Source organism: Panthera leo, chromosome A3 (assembly GCF_018350215.1).
Source record: "Panthera leo isolate Ple1 chromosome A3, P.leo_Ple1_pat1.1, whole genome shotgun sequence".
Taxonomy (NCBI): domain Eukaryota; kingdom Metazoa; phylum Chordata; class Mammalia; order Carnivora; family Felidae; genus Panthera; species Panthera leo.
In genome coordinates, this window is record NC_056681.1 from 113,395,580 (window position 1) to 113,415,034 (window position 19,455).

Consider the following 19,455-nt stretch of genomic DNA (forward strand, 5'->3'; position numbering starts at 1 on the left):
TTTTTTTATTGAGATTTTTTTACTGGCCCAGTATATGGTCTTGTTGAACATACCATGTGCACTTAAAAAAAAAAAAAAAAAGGTATTCTGAGTGCACTGTTCTATAAATATCAATTAGGTCCAGTCGGTTCATAGTATTGTCCAAATTAACTATGTATTTATGCAGTGTTTTTGTCAAGCTGTTCTATTAATTGCTGCGAGAGGAATGTTAAAATAAGATGAATGTGGTATTGTCTATTTCTCACTTTAATTTTGTCAACTTTTGCTTCAGACGTCGTGTAGCTGTTATTAGGCACATATACATTTATGATTATTATGTCTTCTTGGAAAATTCTCCCTTTATTATTATGAAATAGCCCTCTCTGTCTCTGGAAGTATTCTTTATAACAAAGCCCTTTTATTTTATATTAATTTAGCAAATCTAAATTGTATCTTTTTATACTTAATGTTTGCATAGGATAATATTTTCTATCCATTTTTTTCAACCTGAGCCTTTATATTTAAAATACAACTCTTAGAAAGAACATATAGTTATGTCTTGTTGGTTGTTGCTTTTTTTTTTTTTTTTTTTTTTCATTCTCACAACCTCGGACTTTTATTTGGAGTATTTATCCATTAACATTTAATATAATTATAGATATGGTTGAATGTATTTGTTATCCTATTGTACTGCCATTCCTGCTTCTTTTTGGGTTATTCAAAAATACTTCAGATTGCCATTTTAACTTATCATTGGATTTTTAGCTAGATGCTTTTGCACTTTTTTATAATTTTTCAAAAATTTTAAGTAGGCTCCACACCCAACATGGGGCTTAAACTCATGACCCTGAGATCAAGGGTCACATCTTGATCCAGCTCTACCAACTGGGCCAGCCAAGCACCCCAGATGCTTTTGATTTTTAAGTGGTTGCTCTAGAATAGCAGTATCTTTACTTGTCCACAATGTATTTAGAATTAATAGTGTAATCCTTCACATAAAATGTAGAAAACTTACAATCATCTAGGTCTGTTTATCCACCTTTGCATGCTTTCTACATAGTTCAGAAAATACCAACAGAGAATTTCATAATTTGTTTTAAATAGAAATATATATATTAAAGGTATTGTAAGGAAAATGATGCTCTTTTGTATTTATCTAGATGTTTTATCATTTCAGATGTTCTTTAATTCTCTCTGAACACTGAAGCTTCTGTATGAATTTTTTTTCACTTCATCCTAAAGAATTTCCTTTAATATTTTTTTATAGTACAGGCCTGCTGACAATGAATTCTTAGGTTTCTTTTATCTAAAAAAGTCTTCAGGGGCACCTGGGTGGCTCAGTCGGTTAAGTGTCCGACTTCAGCTCAGGTCATGATCTCATGGCTCATGAGTTTGAGCCCCACTTCAGGCTCTGTGCTGACAGCTCGGAGCCTGGAGCCTGAAGCCTGCTTTGGATTCTGTGTCTCCTTCTTTCTCTGCCCTTCTCCCGTTGATGCTCTGACTCTCTCTCAAAAATAAGCAAACATTTAAGAAATCGAAAAAAATAAAAAATAAAAAGTAAAAAGGTCTTCATTTGGCCATAATTCTTTAAAGATATTTTTACTAAATACAGAATTCTGGGTTGATACATTTTTCACTAGAGCACTTTAAAAATGTTGCTCCATGGTCTTCTGCCCTCTATAGTTCCTGAGAAGAAGTTAGAGATCTTTGAAATCTTTGTTTTCCCTTACTTAATGTGTCATTTTTCTCTATTTCTTATCAAGACATTCTCTTTATGTTTCACCTTAGCAGACTGACTATGGCATACATAGGCTTTATTTACTTTGTTTTACCCTGCTTAGGTCTCACTGTGATTCTCGAATTCATAAATATACGATGTTTATACATTTAGGAAAGTTTTAGCCAGTAGTTCTTCAAATTTTTTCTGCCCTATTTTCTCTCTTCTTCTGGCTCCAATTACATGTATGTTGAACCTTCTGATACTGTCCCACATATCCAAAAAGCCTTATTCATTATTTTTATCTTTTTTGTCTCTGGGTTCTTCACACAGGATAGCTTCTATTGATTTATCTTCAAGTTCTCTAAACCTTTCTTGTATCATCTCCATTCAATTGTAAATCTCATCCACTAATTTTTATTTTACATAAATACATACATTTTATTTTACAGAAATTCAATTTTAAGATTACCCTGTGGTTCTTTATACTTTCTATTTTTCTCTACAAATTCCTCTTTGTGACTATTACAAACATTTTTCCTTTATGTTACTGAGTGTAATTAAAGGATCTTTCTCACTTGATTTCTTTCGAGAGAGACAGAGAAAGAGAGAGAGAGTGTGCTCAAGTTGAGGTGAGGGGTAGCAGGGGGAGAGGAGGAGACAGAGAGAGAGAGAGAGAGAGAGAGAAAATGCTAAGCAGGCTTCCTGCTGAACATGGAGCCCAACATGGGGCTCGATACCACGACACTGGGATCACAACCTGAACCGAAATCAAGAGTCAGATGCTCAATTGACTGAGCCACCCAGGTGCCGCAAAGGATCTTTCTTTAATCCTTGTCTGCTAATTCCAACATCTAGGTCATGTTGGAGTTAGTCTCCATCGACTATCTTGTCTCTTATGAATTGCTTATGGTCTCTTTATTCTTCATTTGCTGAACAATTTTGGATGATATCCTAAATATTGTGAATGTTACACTGTTGAGAGTGATTTTTCTTGTGTTGTTCCAAAGTGTTGGCTTTTTATATTTTAACATATAACACATAAAACTTTTTGGGGTGTCTAGGTGGCTCAGTCGGTTAAGCATCCGGCTTCGGCTCAGGTCATGATCTCTCGGTTTGTGAGTTCGAGCCCCACATCGGGCTCTGTGCTGACAGCTCAGAGCCTGGAGCCTGCTTCAGATTCTGTGTCTCCCTGTCTCTCGGCCCCTCCCCTGCTCATGCTCTGTCTCCCTCTGTCTCTCAATAATAAATAAACGTTAAAAAAAATTTTTTTTTTAAACACATAAAAGTCTTGTGTTTAGCACATAACTTTTGACTAAGCCTATAGACATAGTCTCTTGTGTGGCTGCTCAGAATCTCCTCTGAGTTCCTCTGTCCTTAGCTAAGCTGCTTAGAGTATTCCCTACACATGTGTAGCTCAAGAATAAGCCAGACTTAGGCAACATTTATATCAAGAATGTAAGAATCTTCATCGTGACTCTCTTCTTTATGAAATGTTCCCCCTCACAGTCCAGCAGCCATGGTAGCCCCAATCTCTGTCCTTAGAAAGACTGCTGGATTGCTATCAGAGTTTTAGCTGCCTTGCACTTAAGACACCAAGATTTAGCCATAAGATAGAAACAAGAAAAACACACAATGTCATTCCCTTCTTCCAAGCAAAACAGTCATCTCCAGAATCTCTCTGCCTTCAGTCATTCCCAAGTTCATCAGATAGCTGTTTTTTTTATTTCTTGCATTTTGTCCAGTTTGTCTTTTTTATCTGAAGGATGGCTCCAAACAGCTTACTTGCCCATCACAGAAGCAGAAGTCCTCCTAATAAATTTTAGAATCAACTTGCTGATTTCTGGAAAGAGAAAAAGCCTACTAGGAATTTATTTCTATTAATTTATAACTCAATTTTGAGAAACCTGTCAATTCAAACATATTGAGTCTTCCAATCCATGAATATTGTAATCTTTCCATTTATTTAAATCTTCTTTTTCTCAGCATTATGTCATTTTTAGCATACAAGTCATATTTCAGTTAAATTTATCACAAAACACTTTATTTTTGATATTTTATGCTATCATAAGTAGTTTTAAAATGTCTTTCCCAATTATTCACTGCTAGAAATTATTCACTGATTTTTTTTTTTTTTATTGACCTTGTATTCTGAGACCTTGCCTATTACTTCTAGTAGCTTTCATGTCAATTCTTTAGGGTTTCCTATGAATATAATTGTGTCATCTATGCATAATGATAGTTTTACATCTTCCTTTCCAATTCATATACCTTTTGCATCTTCTTCAGGTCTTATTACACTAGTTGGGATTTCCAGTTCAATGGAGATCTTAAGGAGGAAAGGTTGTTTTTTGTCAATAATGATTTTAATTAGAGCAGCACCTGGGTGGCTCAGTCAATTGAGCGTCCATCTCTTGATTTTGGCTCAGGTCATGATCCCAGGGTTGTGGGATCAATCCCTGCATCAAGCTCCACACTGAGCATGGAGCCTCCCTCCCCCTCTCTTCCACCCACATGTTCTCTAAAATAGAAAATAATAATATTAATAATGAGATTCTTCATTGATGCCCTTTACCAGGTTGAAATTCCCTTCAATTTCTAGTTTACTAAAAGCTTTTATAATATAATATAATATAATATAATATAATATAATATATACATACACTTTATAATATAAAGTATGTATTGTGTAATATAAAATAAAGTATGTTGAATTTTTTTCAAATGCTTTTCTGCTATCAAGATAATCATTTGGCTTCTCTCTTTTACTCTACTAATAAGATGACTTGCATTGATTTCTTCATATTAAACCAATTTTGCACTCTTGAGATAAACACAATTTGGTCATGACTTATCCTTTTTTGCACTGCTGCTTCATATATTTTGTCCAGTTTTGTAGCTGCTTACAGTAAAAGTTCAAGGTCAGTACCAGTTGTTCCAATGTGGCTAGAAGTAAACCCACAAATAAGTATTAACCTTAAGCCATGGCTAACGGTGATGAAAGAAGTCTAGCAGTTACCAGAGTAGATAGATGGTGGTTAGAAAAGTGCCTTAATCTCCTATTGAAATCCTAGCAGTCCTTCTGTCTATTCCTGAAATAGGACATATACAAGTAACTCAGTTCAACTCCAGTCAAAAAACATTTATGAATCCTCTTAATAACAGTTAACCTACAAACTGATACAAAAAAATAAAGCAGGCCTATCTCTTACTTCTTTAACAGCATTTATAACCCAGAGAGCACCACAATAGTCATTACCAATAAATGCCTATTAAAATGTACAAGTAACATTTTGAGAGACAAGTATTCAAACCAGAAAAAAAAAAAAATCCTGAGCTATAACTGCTTAATACAGAATGTGCAATCTTGTAATGCTAACACAAACTGTCAGGGGTGTCATGGCTATCTCGGAAAGTTGTGTTGCCTATCTTAAAAAATTGAGAAATACACATGCCCTAAAAGAAAAACAGGCAATCACGTAAAAGTGTTTGCAAACCGTTCTATGTTCACAGATAAGTATTTATTAAATAGCTTTAAAATTTATAGCAGAAAGAGAAAATATATACAATATAATGTGTAAGTTCCAAAAGTCTTTTCTTTTTTTCATTTACGGAGACCTTGGGGCTTCGGCAGACAGTCAGAAGGCAGGCTGCCAGTATCAATTCACACTTAAGCAAAACTTTTGCCAATGAAAACTGAAACACCTGTATGAATTAACTAAATTGTTCCCATTTTCAACAATGAAAGGAAATTAAAAGCATTACTGAATGTCACTGACTTGGCCCATCTGAAAGGAAATAACGTAGATAACAGCTAATTTTAAATTATCAAGCCGATACAACATAAATGGCTCTCTAAAACAATATGGGTTATTTTCACTATGAGTCATTCAGTTTTCCTGAAATGTGTGGATCGAGTATCTCAGGAACAGCACCACATTATGACAACCTTAAAAAAATAAAATATTTCTTTCAGGATAAGCTTCTGACATTGCTGAATTAAAACATTCTCCCAACATTATCTCACGTGTATTTCTACATGCTGCACGAACAGGAAATCACTAATAAAAATGTCTCCAAAAAAGAGATTTCTCTTTTACCCTTTTACCCTTGTAATTAACATCTTGTGGGAAGGTACTTTTTTTGTTGTTTTAATTTTTTTCTTACTGCTTATTTTTGAGAGAGAGAGAGACAGAACTTGAGTGAGGGAGGGTCAGAGAGAGAGAGTGAGACACAGAATCCGAAGCAGGCTCCAGTCTCTGAGCTGTCAGCACAGAACCCAACACAGGGCTCGAACTCACACACTGCGAGATCATGACCTGAGCCGAAGTGGGACGCTTAACCTACTGAGCCACCCAGGTGCCCCTATTCAATAAATATTTAACAAATCTCCAGTAACTATGGTCCCCATCCCTTCAAGCGCTTACAATCCACTGGTAGGAATATTAAGACTTAAACTACTCTTGACCTTCTGTTAACAAAAAGACACTTCTTAGTCTCAATAGCTTACACCCCTAGTTCCAGGCCACCACGCTGCTGCCAGAGAAGGTAAATGGATGCCCAGCAAGAAAGAGTATGCTGTTTCCTCCCTCCTCCTTCTCTCCCACATCTACAGCCAATTTCAAGCAGGTCTTATCCCCTTAGGAATTCTTATTCCTGGAAAACAAATGCTCTCCTAAAACCAGTGATCAGATGATCCAGCTCATCCCTGAAAGCTATGGGTGCACCAGCTCTACCTACTCAAAGGTACTGTCAGGACATTCTCCAATTTGATCCTCAAAACAAGTTTTCAGTGCTGAGGACGAGGCACATCCCCTACTTCCCTCATCACACAGAAGAAGATGAAACAAGTGGTTATCCTTCCCATCAAGTACCATCATGCAGCACTACCTAAAATCGTCAAGGTAATGGACACAAATAAATCCTGTCCAGGGTTTGAGTCTATTTCATTCATTCTCTTCTTCTGCATCCATTTACTGAGCAACAATTACAAGTGAAGCTTGGAAGCACTGCACTGGACCTTGTAGAAGACCCAGAGAAGAACAAAGCCCAGTCCCTGAAATGGAGAGTTTATAGTCCTGTGGGAGGGAAAATATACATGAATATACATGAATACATGAAGAATTATAAGCCCAAATATGATCTGTGTTAAATAAAGGCACAGAGGGGTGCCTGGGTGACTGTGTCAGTTAAGTATCTGACTTTTGATTTTGGCTCAGATCATGATCCCATGGTTTGTGGGTTTGAGCCCTGAGTTGGGCTCTGCCCTGACAGTGAGGAGCCTGCTGGGGATTCTCTTTCTCCCTCTCTCTCTGCCCTTCCCCTGCTCTCATTCTCTCTCTCAAAAGAAATAAATAAACGAAGGAAGGAAGGAAGGAAGGAAGGAAGGAAGGGAAAAAAGAAAGAAAGAAAGGGCACCTGGGTGGCTCAGTCAGTTAAGTACCTGACTCCTGGTTTCGGTTCAGGTCATGATCTCACAGTTCATGGGTTCAAGCCCCACATCGGGCTCTGTGCTCACAGTGCAGAGCCTGCTTGGGATTCTCTCTCTCTCCTTCTCTCTCTGTCCCTCTCCCGTTCTCTCTTTCTCAAAATAATTAAACTTAAAAAAAAAAAGAAAAGAAAAGAAAAGAAAGAAAAAAGCACAGACAGAAGTTCAAGAGTTCAGAAGTGAGGTAGCAACTCAAAGTGTTCCCTTTTCCTCCAATATTCTTTTGGAGTAATATAGAATAATACAGATAAAGGATATTTATATACAGGATATATCATTATACAAGATATAAATTTCAATGAAATTCCTCATTGAAACCAGGGGCCACTTCCAACTCATCTTATTATCTGCCTCAATATCTTGCACAAGGAAGGGATGTCAGGAAGTACTGATAAATACAAGGATGAGTTGACAAGGGCTCATCTGGATTTTTCCAGTATATTCTGTATGCTTCCTTTGGGATAAACAAAAGAAGGGGTGGTGCAGATCACAAAGCATCCTTGGGGCTCCTAAAAGCCCTCCTTACAGGTAAGTTCCTCACGCTACTTCTTAAGAAATAAAGATTCACTTGGAATTTAAAAACTCATCTCCTTAGAAGAGTCAGGCCTGGCACTTTGCATCACTGTAATCAAACAGCTTTCCTCCAAAGAGATCAGTCCTCAGGTCAGCTCTGACTTGGAAGAGTTAGAGGAGGAAAGAGAGCAAAAACATTATGTATTGTGAAGCCCCTGGGGGAAAAGTATAAAATTCAAATTTATGACCTCGTTGCAAGTTAGGAGAGATGAGTTACCTACCCCAGAGGTTACCAGAGTTAATTACGTCAGAAGTACTTCACAGTAGAGAGGAACAAGAATGGGTGGGGGAGGAGGGCGGGAAGAATCAGAAAAGAAACAGGAAAATAAAAAAGGGAAAGTTTTTTAAAAAGGAAGAAATTTATCTGCACCAAAGGGAAACGCTGAAAAAAAAAAAAAAATTAACTGCTTGAATATAAATAGAGTATTTTAGTGGGTTTTTTAGGATAACTATGGGTCACACATATACCTTAATCTGCTAAGACCAGTCCCCCAAAGGATGTTATTACTGATCCCCTCCCCATAAAAGGCCAGCAGGAACACTTCCTAGCACATGTTACATCCTGTTTACCCCAGTCATCAGAAGAAACCCAAGCGTCCCAGTCATCATGTATCATCTAGACACTTGTCCCCACCAGCTCTGTACTTCCCTACAGTACTGCAAACTGACCACCATTTCAGACCCTCCACACCTTTCCCTGGGCCTCACTGCACGTGGACCTGTGTTCAGCGTCACCTTCTCACTGAGATCCTCCCCACCACCTTTTCTGACACAGCCATCCCCATGCCATTCATGTTCCCTTACCCTGCTCTACAGGTCTCCAAAGCACATCTGTTAAATATATTATTTCTCTCTTTGTATATTATATATTTCCCCCACAAGAATGTAAATAGATGTAAACTCCAAGAGGGAAAGACTTTGTTGACACTGTATCCCAGTGACCAGCACAATGCCTGACATAGATTCAGTATTCAACAGAGATTAGCTAAATAAATAGGAAACACAGAATCATTTTTAAATAAATCTTTTAAAAAAGTGTTTAACACTTTACTTGTCAAATTCCTTATAGCATATGTGGTGAATAAACAGGGACATTTCCACATAGTTACCTACATATAGATACACTATCATCATAAACACCAAAGACTTCTCAGAATGCTTAAGTGAGAAAAGAAAGCAGGCCCCCAGAGGTCTCAAAGGATGTACATCCCATCAGTTCCAAGACCTTATGCAGGAAACAGTAACTTGCAAAATGTACATGACAATACAAAGTAAGCTAGCTTTCTACCAGATAAAAGTACTTCATTTTTGCCTTATCTGAAAAATAACAAAGAAAAAAACATCACAATTCTCACTTGATTCTAACTAGGATAATAAAAATGCCTTTGAAAAAATTATCTTAAGTAATTTGTGCTCATCAAAGACATGCGTTATCTTTTTATCCATAAAGCTAAGAAGACACCAAGTGACCCTTTGGTCTGCGACTTTTCTGTTCTTGAAAATCCTTCTTTGATCTCAAAACCTCAAACATCTCTATTACTGGATCTTTTCTTTTCACTGACATTCTTCTCTGACTGTGGTCTTTATCTATCAGCTTTATTTTCTTATACCCCATTCCCTCCTTAATTCCCCGTAATGAGAGAGACTACATGATATTCCACAGGACCCGTCCAGGAGATAAGCAATGCACTAATTATCAGTGCCCACGGCCTCTCACTGCTCTACGGTGTGGAAGGCTGACCAGCACCTCGTGCCCTGGACACTGCCTCCCTCCTTGTCCTCTATAACCTACACCCTCCTGGCTCTGCTCCTCACTGTCTGATGTCCTCTTGCTCATCCCATCCATGCAGGCGTCACCCTCAGTTTTAGACAAAAGAGTTGCATACTATAGTAGCTTTGGGGTGAGGATTCAAACTCTTGTTCTGTCACTTCATTTATTCATTCAACATTTATTGAGCACCTATTAGGTGCTGGGATCAAACAATGAACAAGACATATTTGGTCACTGCCCTCAAATCCAAGCAAGTACAAAGGAAAATGCTTGTGTTTAAACCAACAGCAAGATAGATGTGGTTTGGAAACTAAAATGATGAGGTTTTATCCCCTTAACTTCCTTAAGTGGCAGTGTTTCAACAGGAGCAATCTGAGGCAAGAATACATCAGAAGCCCTAAAACATACAAGGAAAAAAATTAAACGGAAAGGATGACATTACTCACTGATGTAAATGCCAGCAGCTCCTCTTCAGTTAACTTATGCACTGGGTTATTCTTTTGGAAATTTGTGCTTTAAATTAAAAAAAAAAAAAAAAAAAAAAAAAAGCAAATTAATTCTAAAATGCATGTTGTAACTAATGACACCAAATTTTTAAAAAGGCAACGTAAAGTGTATATATTTCAAAGCACATATTGTAATATTGTATCATGTACAAATATAGATATGAGTGTGCCAAAGATAAGTATGACAGTAAATAATGTACTAAGCAAGTATGTAGTAAAATGCTAACAAATAAAATGTGGCTGGTATACTAAATTTCAACATAACTTATTTTACTGGGGGAAAGCAATCTAATCTGTGCCAGGTCACAAAGAAAATGAAAAGAATTAATGTGGCACCAGCTCCTATTTATCAAACACAGGCCAAAAAAATTAAAATATTACTGTAACCATTAGGCAAAAATTAGAGAAAGGCTGTCAAAGAGACAGAACAATGGGAATATTTAGATCCTGCTGATCCAAGTACAATTTGACAGGATGATTTTGTTAAACAATTTAGCACTATCTTGTAAAGCAAACTTTCATATATCCTTAACTCAATAATTCCATCCTAGGTATAGAGCCCAGAGAAATTCCTGAATAGGTGTACCGGAACCATACACACAAATATCCGTAGTAAAATTGTGTATGATAGGAAAAAATCTTGAAACAATCCAAACGTCCAAAAGGAGACTGATAAACAGAGAAATATTCACCCAAAGGGATGCTGTAATGCGAAGTAAATTGTAGTTACATATAAAACATGAATGAATCATAAAAACAGAATATTGAGAGAAAAAACAATCACAGAAGACTACATATAGTAAGATACCATTTTCATAAAGCTCACAAACCAACAACATGAAACAATCAACTTAGAAGTATAAAAACATGTGGGGCGTCTGGGTGGCTCAGTCGGTTGAGCATCTGACTTCAGCTCAGGTCATGATCTCGTGGTCCGTGAGTTCGAGCCCCACGTCGGGCTCTGTGTTGACAGCTCAGAACCTGGAGCCTGCTTCAGATTCTTTGTCTCCCTCTATCTCTCTGCCCCTCCCCTGCTCATGCTCTGTCTCTCTCTGTCAAAAATAAATAAACGTTAAAAAAATTAAAAAAAAAAAAGAAGTATAAAAACATGTGAATAAATATATTTTTTGAAAAGGCAAGAGGGGCGCCTGGGTGGCTCAGTCAGTTAAGCGTCAGACTTCAGCTAAGGTCATGATCTCACAGTTCGTGAGTTTGAGCCCGCATCAGGCTCTGTGCTGACAGCTCAGAACCCAAAGCCTGCTTCAGATTCTATGTCTCCCTCTCTCTCTCTGCCCCTCTCCCACTCGCGCTCTGTCTCTCTCTGTCTCTCAGAAATGCATAAACGTTTACCAAAAAAAAATTTTTTACAGAAAATGACAAATGCAAAATTAAGGACAGTGGTTACCTTTTTTAAAAATTCAAGTATAATTAATATACAGTGTTATAGGAGTTTCAGGTATACAATATAACAATTCAACAATTCTACATATTTCTCAATGCCCACAAAGATAAATCTACTCTCGGGGTGCCTGGGTAAACATTCAACTCTTGATTTCGGCTCAGGTCATAATCTCACAGTTGTGGGATCGAGCCCCACACTGGGGCTCCGTGCTGGCCATGGAGCCTGCTTGGGATTCTCCCCATTCCTCTCTGCCCCTCCCCTGTTCACGTGCACTCTCTCTCAAAAAAACAAAACCTCTAAAAGAAGATTAGTTTACTCTTAACCCCCTTTATCTATTTCACCTATCCCTCCATCCCACCTCCCCTGTGGCAAGCACCAGCTTGTTCTCTGTATTTAAGAGTCTGGTTTTTCATTTGTCTCTTTTTTCCTAGCCCCACTGCTTCACCAATCAACCATCTGTAAGAATTCACCTTCTCTGTGTTTCCTTTCTAAACCAACCCAGCCCATTGCAACGTCCAAGTCACCTTCCCATACAGGTAATGACCATGGGGATCAGATAGAGATCAGGCGGTATAACAAAATCAATGTTTACAACCCCCAAGGGAATTCAGTTCATGTAGATGTCCTGACTCATTTATAAACCGCATCAGGTGCTCCAAGATTCAAAACATAACCAAGTAGTTTCTACCGAACAGGGAAGATTCAAGTTGCCTATGAAATCCACTCAGCACTTTTAACTGTTCCATCAATATTGTATTTGGAGGAAAAAAACAGTATTTTAGAACAAGCATTTTCTTTGTCTTTTAGTCCTCTCTCAACTGTGAAGTTTAATTCATTGTACCTAAAGCTCAATTGACAGAATGCCTAGGAATATGTATACTTTGCTTGATTTAATTTTCTGATAAGCTGACAATCATGAATTTGCCAAAATGATGTTTTAAGAAACTGAAAGGTCAGTAAAACCTGGATATTCAAGCCTTCACTGCTGCTTTGTAATTCTGAGTAAGTCAGTCAGCCATTTAAACCCACTTTCCCCTCTGAAAAATGGAGAAGAGTAACAAACTCTAGGGTCACTAGAACATTAAGAGGGGGTAATGTTGGAAGTACATGGTGCAATTCCTAGTACATGAAACTGCTCACAAATAGTTGCTATTTATATTATTTATATACTAAGAATCATCATGAATTGGACAATGTTTCACAGTAAGCATAAATTCTGTCAGTGGAATCAAATAATGTGATAGGACGAGTGCTGTGGGCTTAGAAGCACAGCTGTGTGTGTGTGATCCCTTTCACCCTAACTAACAAGAGGAATGGAGGGCGGCATTCAACTTGTGCGTAAATGAAATCCTACTGTCAGTGGAAAGGAAGTAAAATGCTATGAGGTGGTCACAAAAGGGTAAGTTCTACTGAGTGAAAAGACTTTTTTTTTTTTTTTTTTTTTTACAAGCCTGCTTGGAATTCTCTCTCTCTCCCTCTCTCTGCCCCTTCCCATGGAGGGCGCTCTCTCCCTCAAAATAAATAAATAAACTTAAAAAATTAAAAAAAAAAAAAAAAAGAATTCTATCCTTCAGAATGTAAATATCCTCAAAGGTCAAATTAGTCATTCTCAACTCTCCTAAATACTTTATTAAAAGTTTATTTCTAGCAAAAGCTAATCAAAGATATTTTACTTATGAAGGAAAAGAGAAGGATAAGTATACTAATTCAAAGGAGATCCCTGAGATTCCTAATCTCTAACCCTTTACTTGGTTGCCCAGTGGAGACCACTGGTGGTTTAGTGGTAACTGATTGCCCCACTATTCTCGATCCTTATAAGCATTATAAGATTCCCTATTCATCCAGAACAACTGAGTCCTGGAATAGTCTTTCTCAATACAAGAGAAACAATATGCGAAGTGTTCAAAGTACCCAAGGAAGTAACTGACTTACCAGATTCCAAGGATAACAGCAAGCTCTTCAGCACACAGGTCAGGCATCTGAAACTGTTCACAATCTGCTAACTTAATCTCATTTAGAACAGTGTCATCATTGAGTTCAAGATTCTGGTGCAATACAAAAGAAAATATTTAGACCAAAAATTAAATTTGATTCATTCAATACACTGTATGCAACTGATTACTAAGGAGGGATAACTTACCTTTTTGTTTAAAGATTATACAATGTCTACATATGGTCAATAGGCTTTTTCTTGTGAAACACATATTTAGAGATAATTTACCACGTAGAAACAGAGGACATGCCATCTAAACCTCAGGAATGCACTGACAATATCAGTAATAGGAAACAACAGCTATCATTCATTGAGCCCAGTAGGCAAAAGCCCCTCTACTGATCCACCAGGATTTAAAACCAGATCTTTCCATACTCTGCTCTAAATTCTAATCTAAAACATCCACTCCCAACTCTGTTTCTCAACAGGATCTAGAATAACCAAAACAATTTGAAAAAGAATAAAATCTGAGGACTTAGGGGGCTTTGATAGAGTACCTGATTTCAAGAATTACTACAAAGCCAAGGCAGCGTGGTACTGGCATGAAGATAGACATACACATGAAAGGAATCAAATAGAGTCCAGAATTTTAGACCCACATATGGTCAAATGAGTTTTAACAAAGGTGCCTAGGGTGATTCAACACAGGAAAAGTCTTTTCAAAAAAACATGGCGGAACAACTGGATATCCATTTGGAAAGAAATGACCCTTCACTCTTATCCCATACCAACACAAAAATTAAACCCAAATTGATCACAGACCTTAATGCAGAAGCTAATACTGAAAAAACTAGAAGAAATCAGAGGAGAAAAGCTTTGCAGTGCTGGGCTAGGTAAATAGTCCTTAATTAGAACATACAAAAAAAACCTGAACCATCAGAGAAAAAAACTTACTAAATTGAACTTCATCAAATTAAAAACTTCTGTTTTTTGAAAACATTGTTAAGAAAATGAAAAGCCAAGCTACAGACTCAGAATATATTCAAAAAACAAATATCTGAAAAGAGACTTGTATGCAGAGAGTATGGAGAACTCTTACAACTCAAAAAGAAGATAAACAACCCAATAGAAAAGTAGACAATAGATTTCCACAGGTACTTCATAAAGGAAGGTGGCCAATAAGCACACAAAAAGATCCCTGACAACAGTAGTCAAGAGGAAATACTAATTTAAAACACTGACAATAACAAATGTTGACAAGGATCTAGAGCAATGAGAACTTTCACACACTATTGGTAGAAATTTAAAATGGTGTTCAACCACAGAAAATATTTTGCCAACTTCTTATAAAAAAATATATATATATTTACTATAGGAGCTATCAATTCCACTCTAAGTGGTTACCATGAGAAATGAAAACATATCCACACAAAGACATATATAAATAAATGTTCATAAGCCCAATGGTTTGGGCTGTAATCGCCCAAACCAGAAACAACTCAAATGTCTGTCAATAAACAGATAAAAGAAAAACTATACTATATCCATCCAATGGAATTCTAATCAGCAATAAAAAGGAACTACTGCCACAGGTAGCCATATAGGTAAATCTCAAAAACATGCTCAACAAAAGAGGCCAGATACAAAAAAGTTCATGTAAAATTCTAGAAAAGGCAAACTATCAGGGTGTCTGGGTGGCTCAGCTGGTTAAGTGTCCGACTCTGGCTCAGGTCATGATCTCATGGTTTGTGAATTCGAGCACTGTATCAGGCTCTGTGCTGACAGCTCAGAGCCTGAAGCCTGCCTCAGATTCTGTCTCCCTGTCTTTCTGTCCCTCCCCAGCTCATGCTCTGTCTCAAAAATAAACATTTAAAAATTTTTTATTAAAAAAAAAAAAAGAAAAAGCAATCTATCTCTAGTCACAGTAAACAGATCTATGACTGTTTAGGGCCACTGAGGTGGGGGATTAACTGCAAAGGGGCATGATGGAACTTTCTAGGGTAATGAAACATACATTGACTATAATGGTTAGATATATGTATTTGTCAAATGCCATCAAACTGAATGGGTTTAATCTCATCAATTAAAATGGATCAACTTTTGGATAGAAGTTCTTTTTCAAAAAAATTGATTTAAAAAATGAATTGTCAAAAAAAAGTAAAACCACAATGGGATCTCTCTATACACACACACAACACACTAGAATACCAAAATTCAGAAGACTGACAATACCAAGCATTTGCAACTGGCACTGTCATACACTGATGTTTGGAATATAAAACAGTACAACCATTTTGGAAAAACAGTTTGGCAGTTTCTCATCAAGTTAAGAACACACCACACGATCCAACCATTCCAATCCTAGGTATTTACCAAAGAGAATTAAAAACATATGTTCACACAAAGACTTACACACAAATGTTTCAAGCAGCTTTATTCATAAGAGCCAAAAATTAGAAACAGTTCAACTGTCTACCAACAGGTAAATGGATAATCACATTGTCCTCTGATGGACCTAAGTTTGCATCCATGCATTAAGAAGATATGGTACAGGGTACCTGGGTGGCTCAGTGGGTTAAGCATGTGACTCTGGCTCAGGTCATGATCTCATGGTTTGTGAGTTCGAATCCCACGTCAGGCTCTCTGCAGTCAGCACAGGGCCCACTCCAGATCCTCTGTCTCCCTCTCTCTCTGCCCCTCTCCCACTCTCTCAAAAATAAAAAATAAACATTAAAAGAAAAGAAGAAGATATGGTACATAATGGAATATTATTCAGCCATAAAAAAAAAAACAAGGAAATCCTGCCAATGGTGACAATTTGGATGGACTTTGAAGGTATTATGCTAACTTAAGTAAGAGAAAAATACATACTGTATGATCTCACTTACACGTAGAATCTAAAAATAAATAAATAAATAAAACTCATAGAGAAAGAGATCAGATCTGTAGTTACCAGGGGCAAAGAGTGGGGGAAAGGGGAATTGGAGGAAGACAGTCAAAAGCTACAGACCTCCAGTTACAAAACGAATAAGTACTAAGAATGTGATGTATGACCTGATGTGATGTATGCTGTGTGACAGGAAAGCTGTTAAGACAGTAGACCCTAAGAAGAAATTTTTTTCCCTTTTTTCTGTTTTTTCTTTTCTTTTCAACTATATGAGAAGATAGATGTTAGCTGAACCTGGTAATCATTTCATTTCACAATTTATGCAAACCCAACCATTATGCTGAACACCTTAAACTTATCCAGTGACACGCCAATTATTTCTCAGTAAAACTGGGGAAAAAAGAGAATTGCTACAACTTAAAAAAACATTATGCTAAGGGAAAGAAACCAGACACAAAAGAGTCATACTGTATGATTCCATTTATTTGAAATTCTAGGAAAAGCAGCTCTAATCTGTGACAGAAAGCAGACCAGTGGGAGGGAAAGTGACTGACTGCAGAGAAGTATAAGCGACTTTTTGGTGTAATGGAAATGACTCTGTATTTTTATTATGGTGGTGGCTCTATGGGGTCTATTTTTCAAAATGCAAAATGTACATTTAAAATAAAATAGGCACACTTTAAGTTTTTCTTTTCTAATTCAATAAAAGCACTTAAAACTAGGAGCTGAACAGACCAGAAAGCTGGACTGTCTATGGCTAAGAGGTCAACTTCTTAACTCGTAACCTTTTCCCTAGTAAGCAGTAAGTCTGCCCAAAACACAGCCCAGAGGAACACCTTTCCTTGTCTAGCCTCAAAATCACCCTAACAGTGGGTCTGTCTCTACCTACAGGGTTTCAAGAAAAGAGTACAGCAACACCAACAACTGCTGATGGGAGGAACACAGAAACTTAGGCGACTGCTCAGAATCAGTTGAAAAAATGGCTCTTCCTCCCGGAATGGGCACCCTTCAAAGGCAGGGCTGGCGGGTGCACAGCACACCCTGGTGGCCATCATTTTCAAGACAGGCCTTTCAGAATTTAAAAAATAGAACTACATACATAATTTTAAATTTTCTAGCAGCCACACTTAAAAAAAGTAAAAAAGTAAAAAAAAAAAAAAAAAAAAAAAACCAAACCGTATGATTTAACCTAATACATCCAAAATACTATTCCAGTAATTTGTGTCAAGAGAAAATTATTAGACATCATACATTCTTTTTTTCATACAGTCTATGAATCTGATGTGTCTTTTACACTTGAGCATATCTCAGTTTGAACCAACCAACTTTCCAGTGATTAATAATCACATGTGGCTGATGGCTACCATATTGGTCTATGTAGCACTACAGTATCCCAAAATTCTCATCTTATTACATCACTATAGGGTTATATTAATCTACTTAATTAACACACAATGTTTTGTTTTGTTTTCTGTTTTTTTCTTAAAATTTTATTTTTAAGTAATCTCCACACCCAACACAAGGCTTAAACTCACAACCTCGAGATCAAGAGTCACATGCTCTACTGACTGAGCCAGACAGGTGCTCCTAATACACAATGTTTTTAACACACCCATACAGTACCTTTATAAATCTAATCTGATCCTTTAACAAAGCGTGATGTGGAAAAAACAAATGAGGAAACTAAGTATTTTGTAACTGTACCAGATTCTCATCCCAGGCTAGACAATAAGGAAGGGACAGGGGCCCAAGTCTCCTCTACCATCCCAGGACTCCTTCCCCTCCACCACAGAAGACCTGAGATATGTCAGAGTTGGCCACATGGAATTATTTATTTGTCAGACACAAACAAGTAATCAGTTTTGATCTTCATTCAAAATTCTCTATGTTCCTATTTAGCTCTTCTAAAATTAAAATTGGTTGGCTGTTGGTGTACCTGGGTGGCTCAGTCGGCTGAACATCCAACTCTTGATTTCGGCTCAGGTCATGATCCCAGAGAGTTGGGATCAAGCTCCACATTTGGCTCTGTACTGACAGCACAGAGCCTGCTTGGGATTCTCTCTCTCATGCTTTCTCTCTGCTCCTCCCCCACTCATTCTCATTCTCTCTCTCTCTCAAAGAAAAAAAATGTTTTAATGGGTCGGCTACCGTATGTACTTACCTAACCATTCTGCAAGTCCCAAATTTAGAGTATTGTTCTGCCCCAGTACCATTTGTACCTCATAACATTCTACCTAACCAAGAAATTAGCACATAATTTATCTCCAATATGTGAGACATACCATACGTAGCATTTAATATATATTTCTCATTAGTGATCATGTATGCATTTTTGTTTTTTGTGAATACACAATTGAACAACTAAGAACAGGGAGTGTGTCTTTAATCTGCACAGTGGGGATGCTCCTAACTGTTGGTGATCTCCAATGGCTTGAATCTATATAATTCCCCAGTAATAACAGATTAAGACTCTAGAAAGGCCCACAGGGAAATATGCTCCTCACTGGCAATAAAATTACTGTTTCCTCAATTCTGAGATATACATTTTCACACTGTAACATTTCCAATCAAGATATATTTTGCAATAACTAAAACTGATGTAATAACGTGCCTTTTTTCCCAAAGAGTGGTTATCAAAAAGATAGTGTATTTTATAATCTAATAGTATCCTTCACATAAGGAAATAGGATATGAAATTAAACAAGCAATTCTATCTTCTGTCCTTAAGTATAAAGCTGTTCCTATGTAATCAATACATACATCACATAATTTGTACCTTACTCCTTTAAGTAGTAATTAATGAAAACCATAAGGTTATCTGAATGTATTTTACTTCAAATATTAAAGATTCAGTAAATTCTATATTAAATTGTGTATCATTTTTTTGCATTCCTAATAACAGTCATCATATCCTTATCCTGTTTATCATCACAAGAGACAATTTTTTTTTTTTTTTTTTTATGTTGAGAGGGAGAGAGAGAGCAGGGGAGGGGCAGAGAGAGAGGGAGAGAAAGAGAATATCGCTGTCAGCACAGAGCCCAATGTGGGGCTCGAACTCTCGAACCATGAGATCATGACCTGAGCCGAAATCAAGAGTCAGACTGGTTAACCAAGTGAGCCAACCATGCGCCCCCAGAAGACAATTTTGAATAAGAGAACTCCACATTAAAAAAAAAATAAAATAAAATAAACAACAATG

The 19,455-nt window shown here is 37.1% G+C and overlaps 1 protein-coding gene across 2 annotated transcripts in view; it reads right to left on the reverse strand.

The window, feature by feature from the left end:
* Positions 1-19,455, reverse strand: part of TTC27 (tetratricopeptide repeat domain 27) — a 186,632-nt gene that overhangs the window by 135,329 nt on the left and 31,848 nt on the right. For both annotated transcript variants that reach the window (XM_042933281.1, XM_042933280.1), the window contains 2 exons: positions 13,369-13,481; positions 9,975-10,041 (listed from right to left, as the gene is read on the reverse strand). In XM_042933281.1, coding sequence (XP_042789215.1) covers positions 9,975-10,041; positions 13,369-13,481 — 180 coding nt within the window. The remainder of the gene's footprint in view (positions 1-9,974; positions 10,042-13,368; positions 13,482-19,455) is intronic.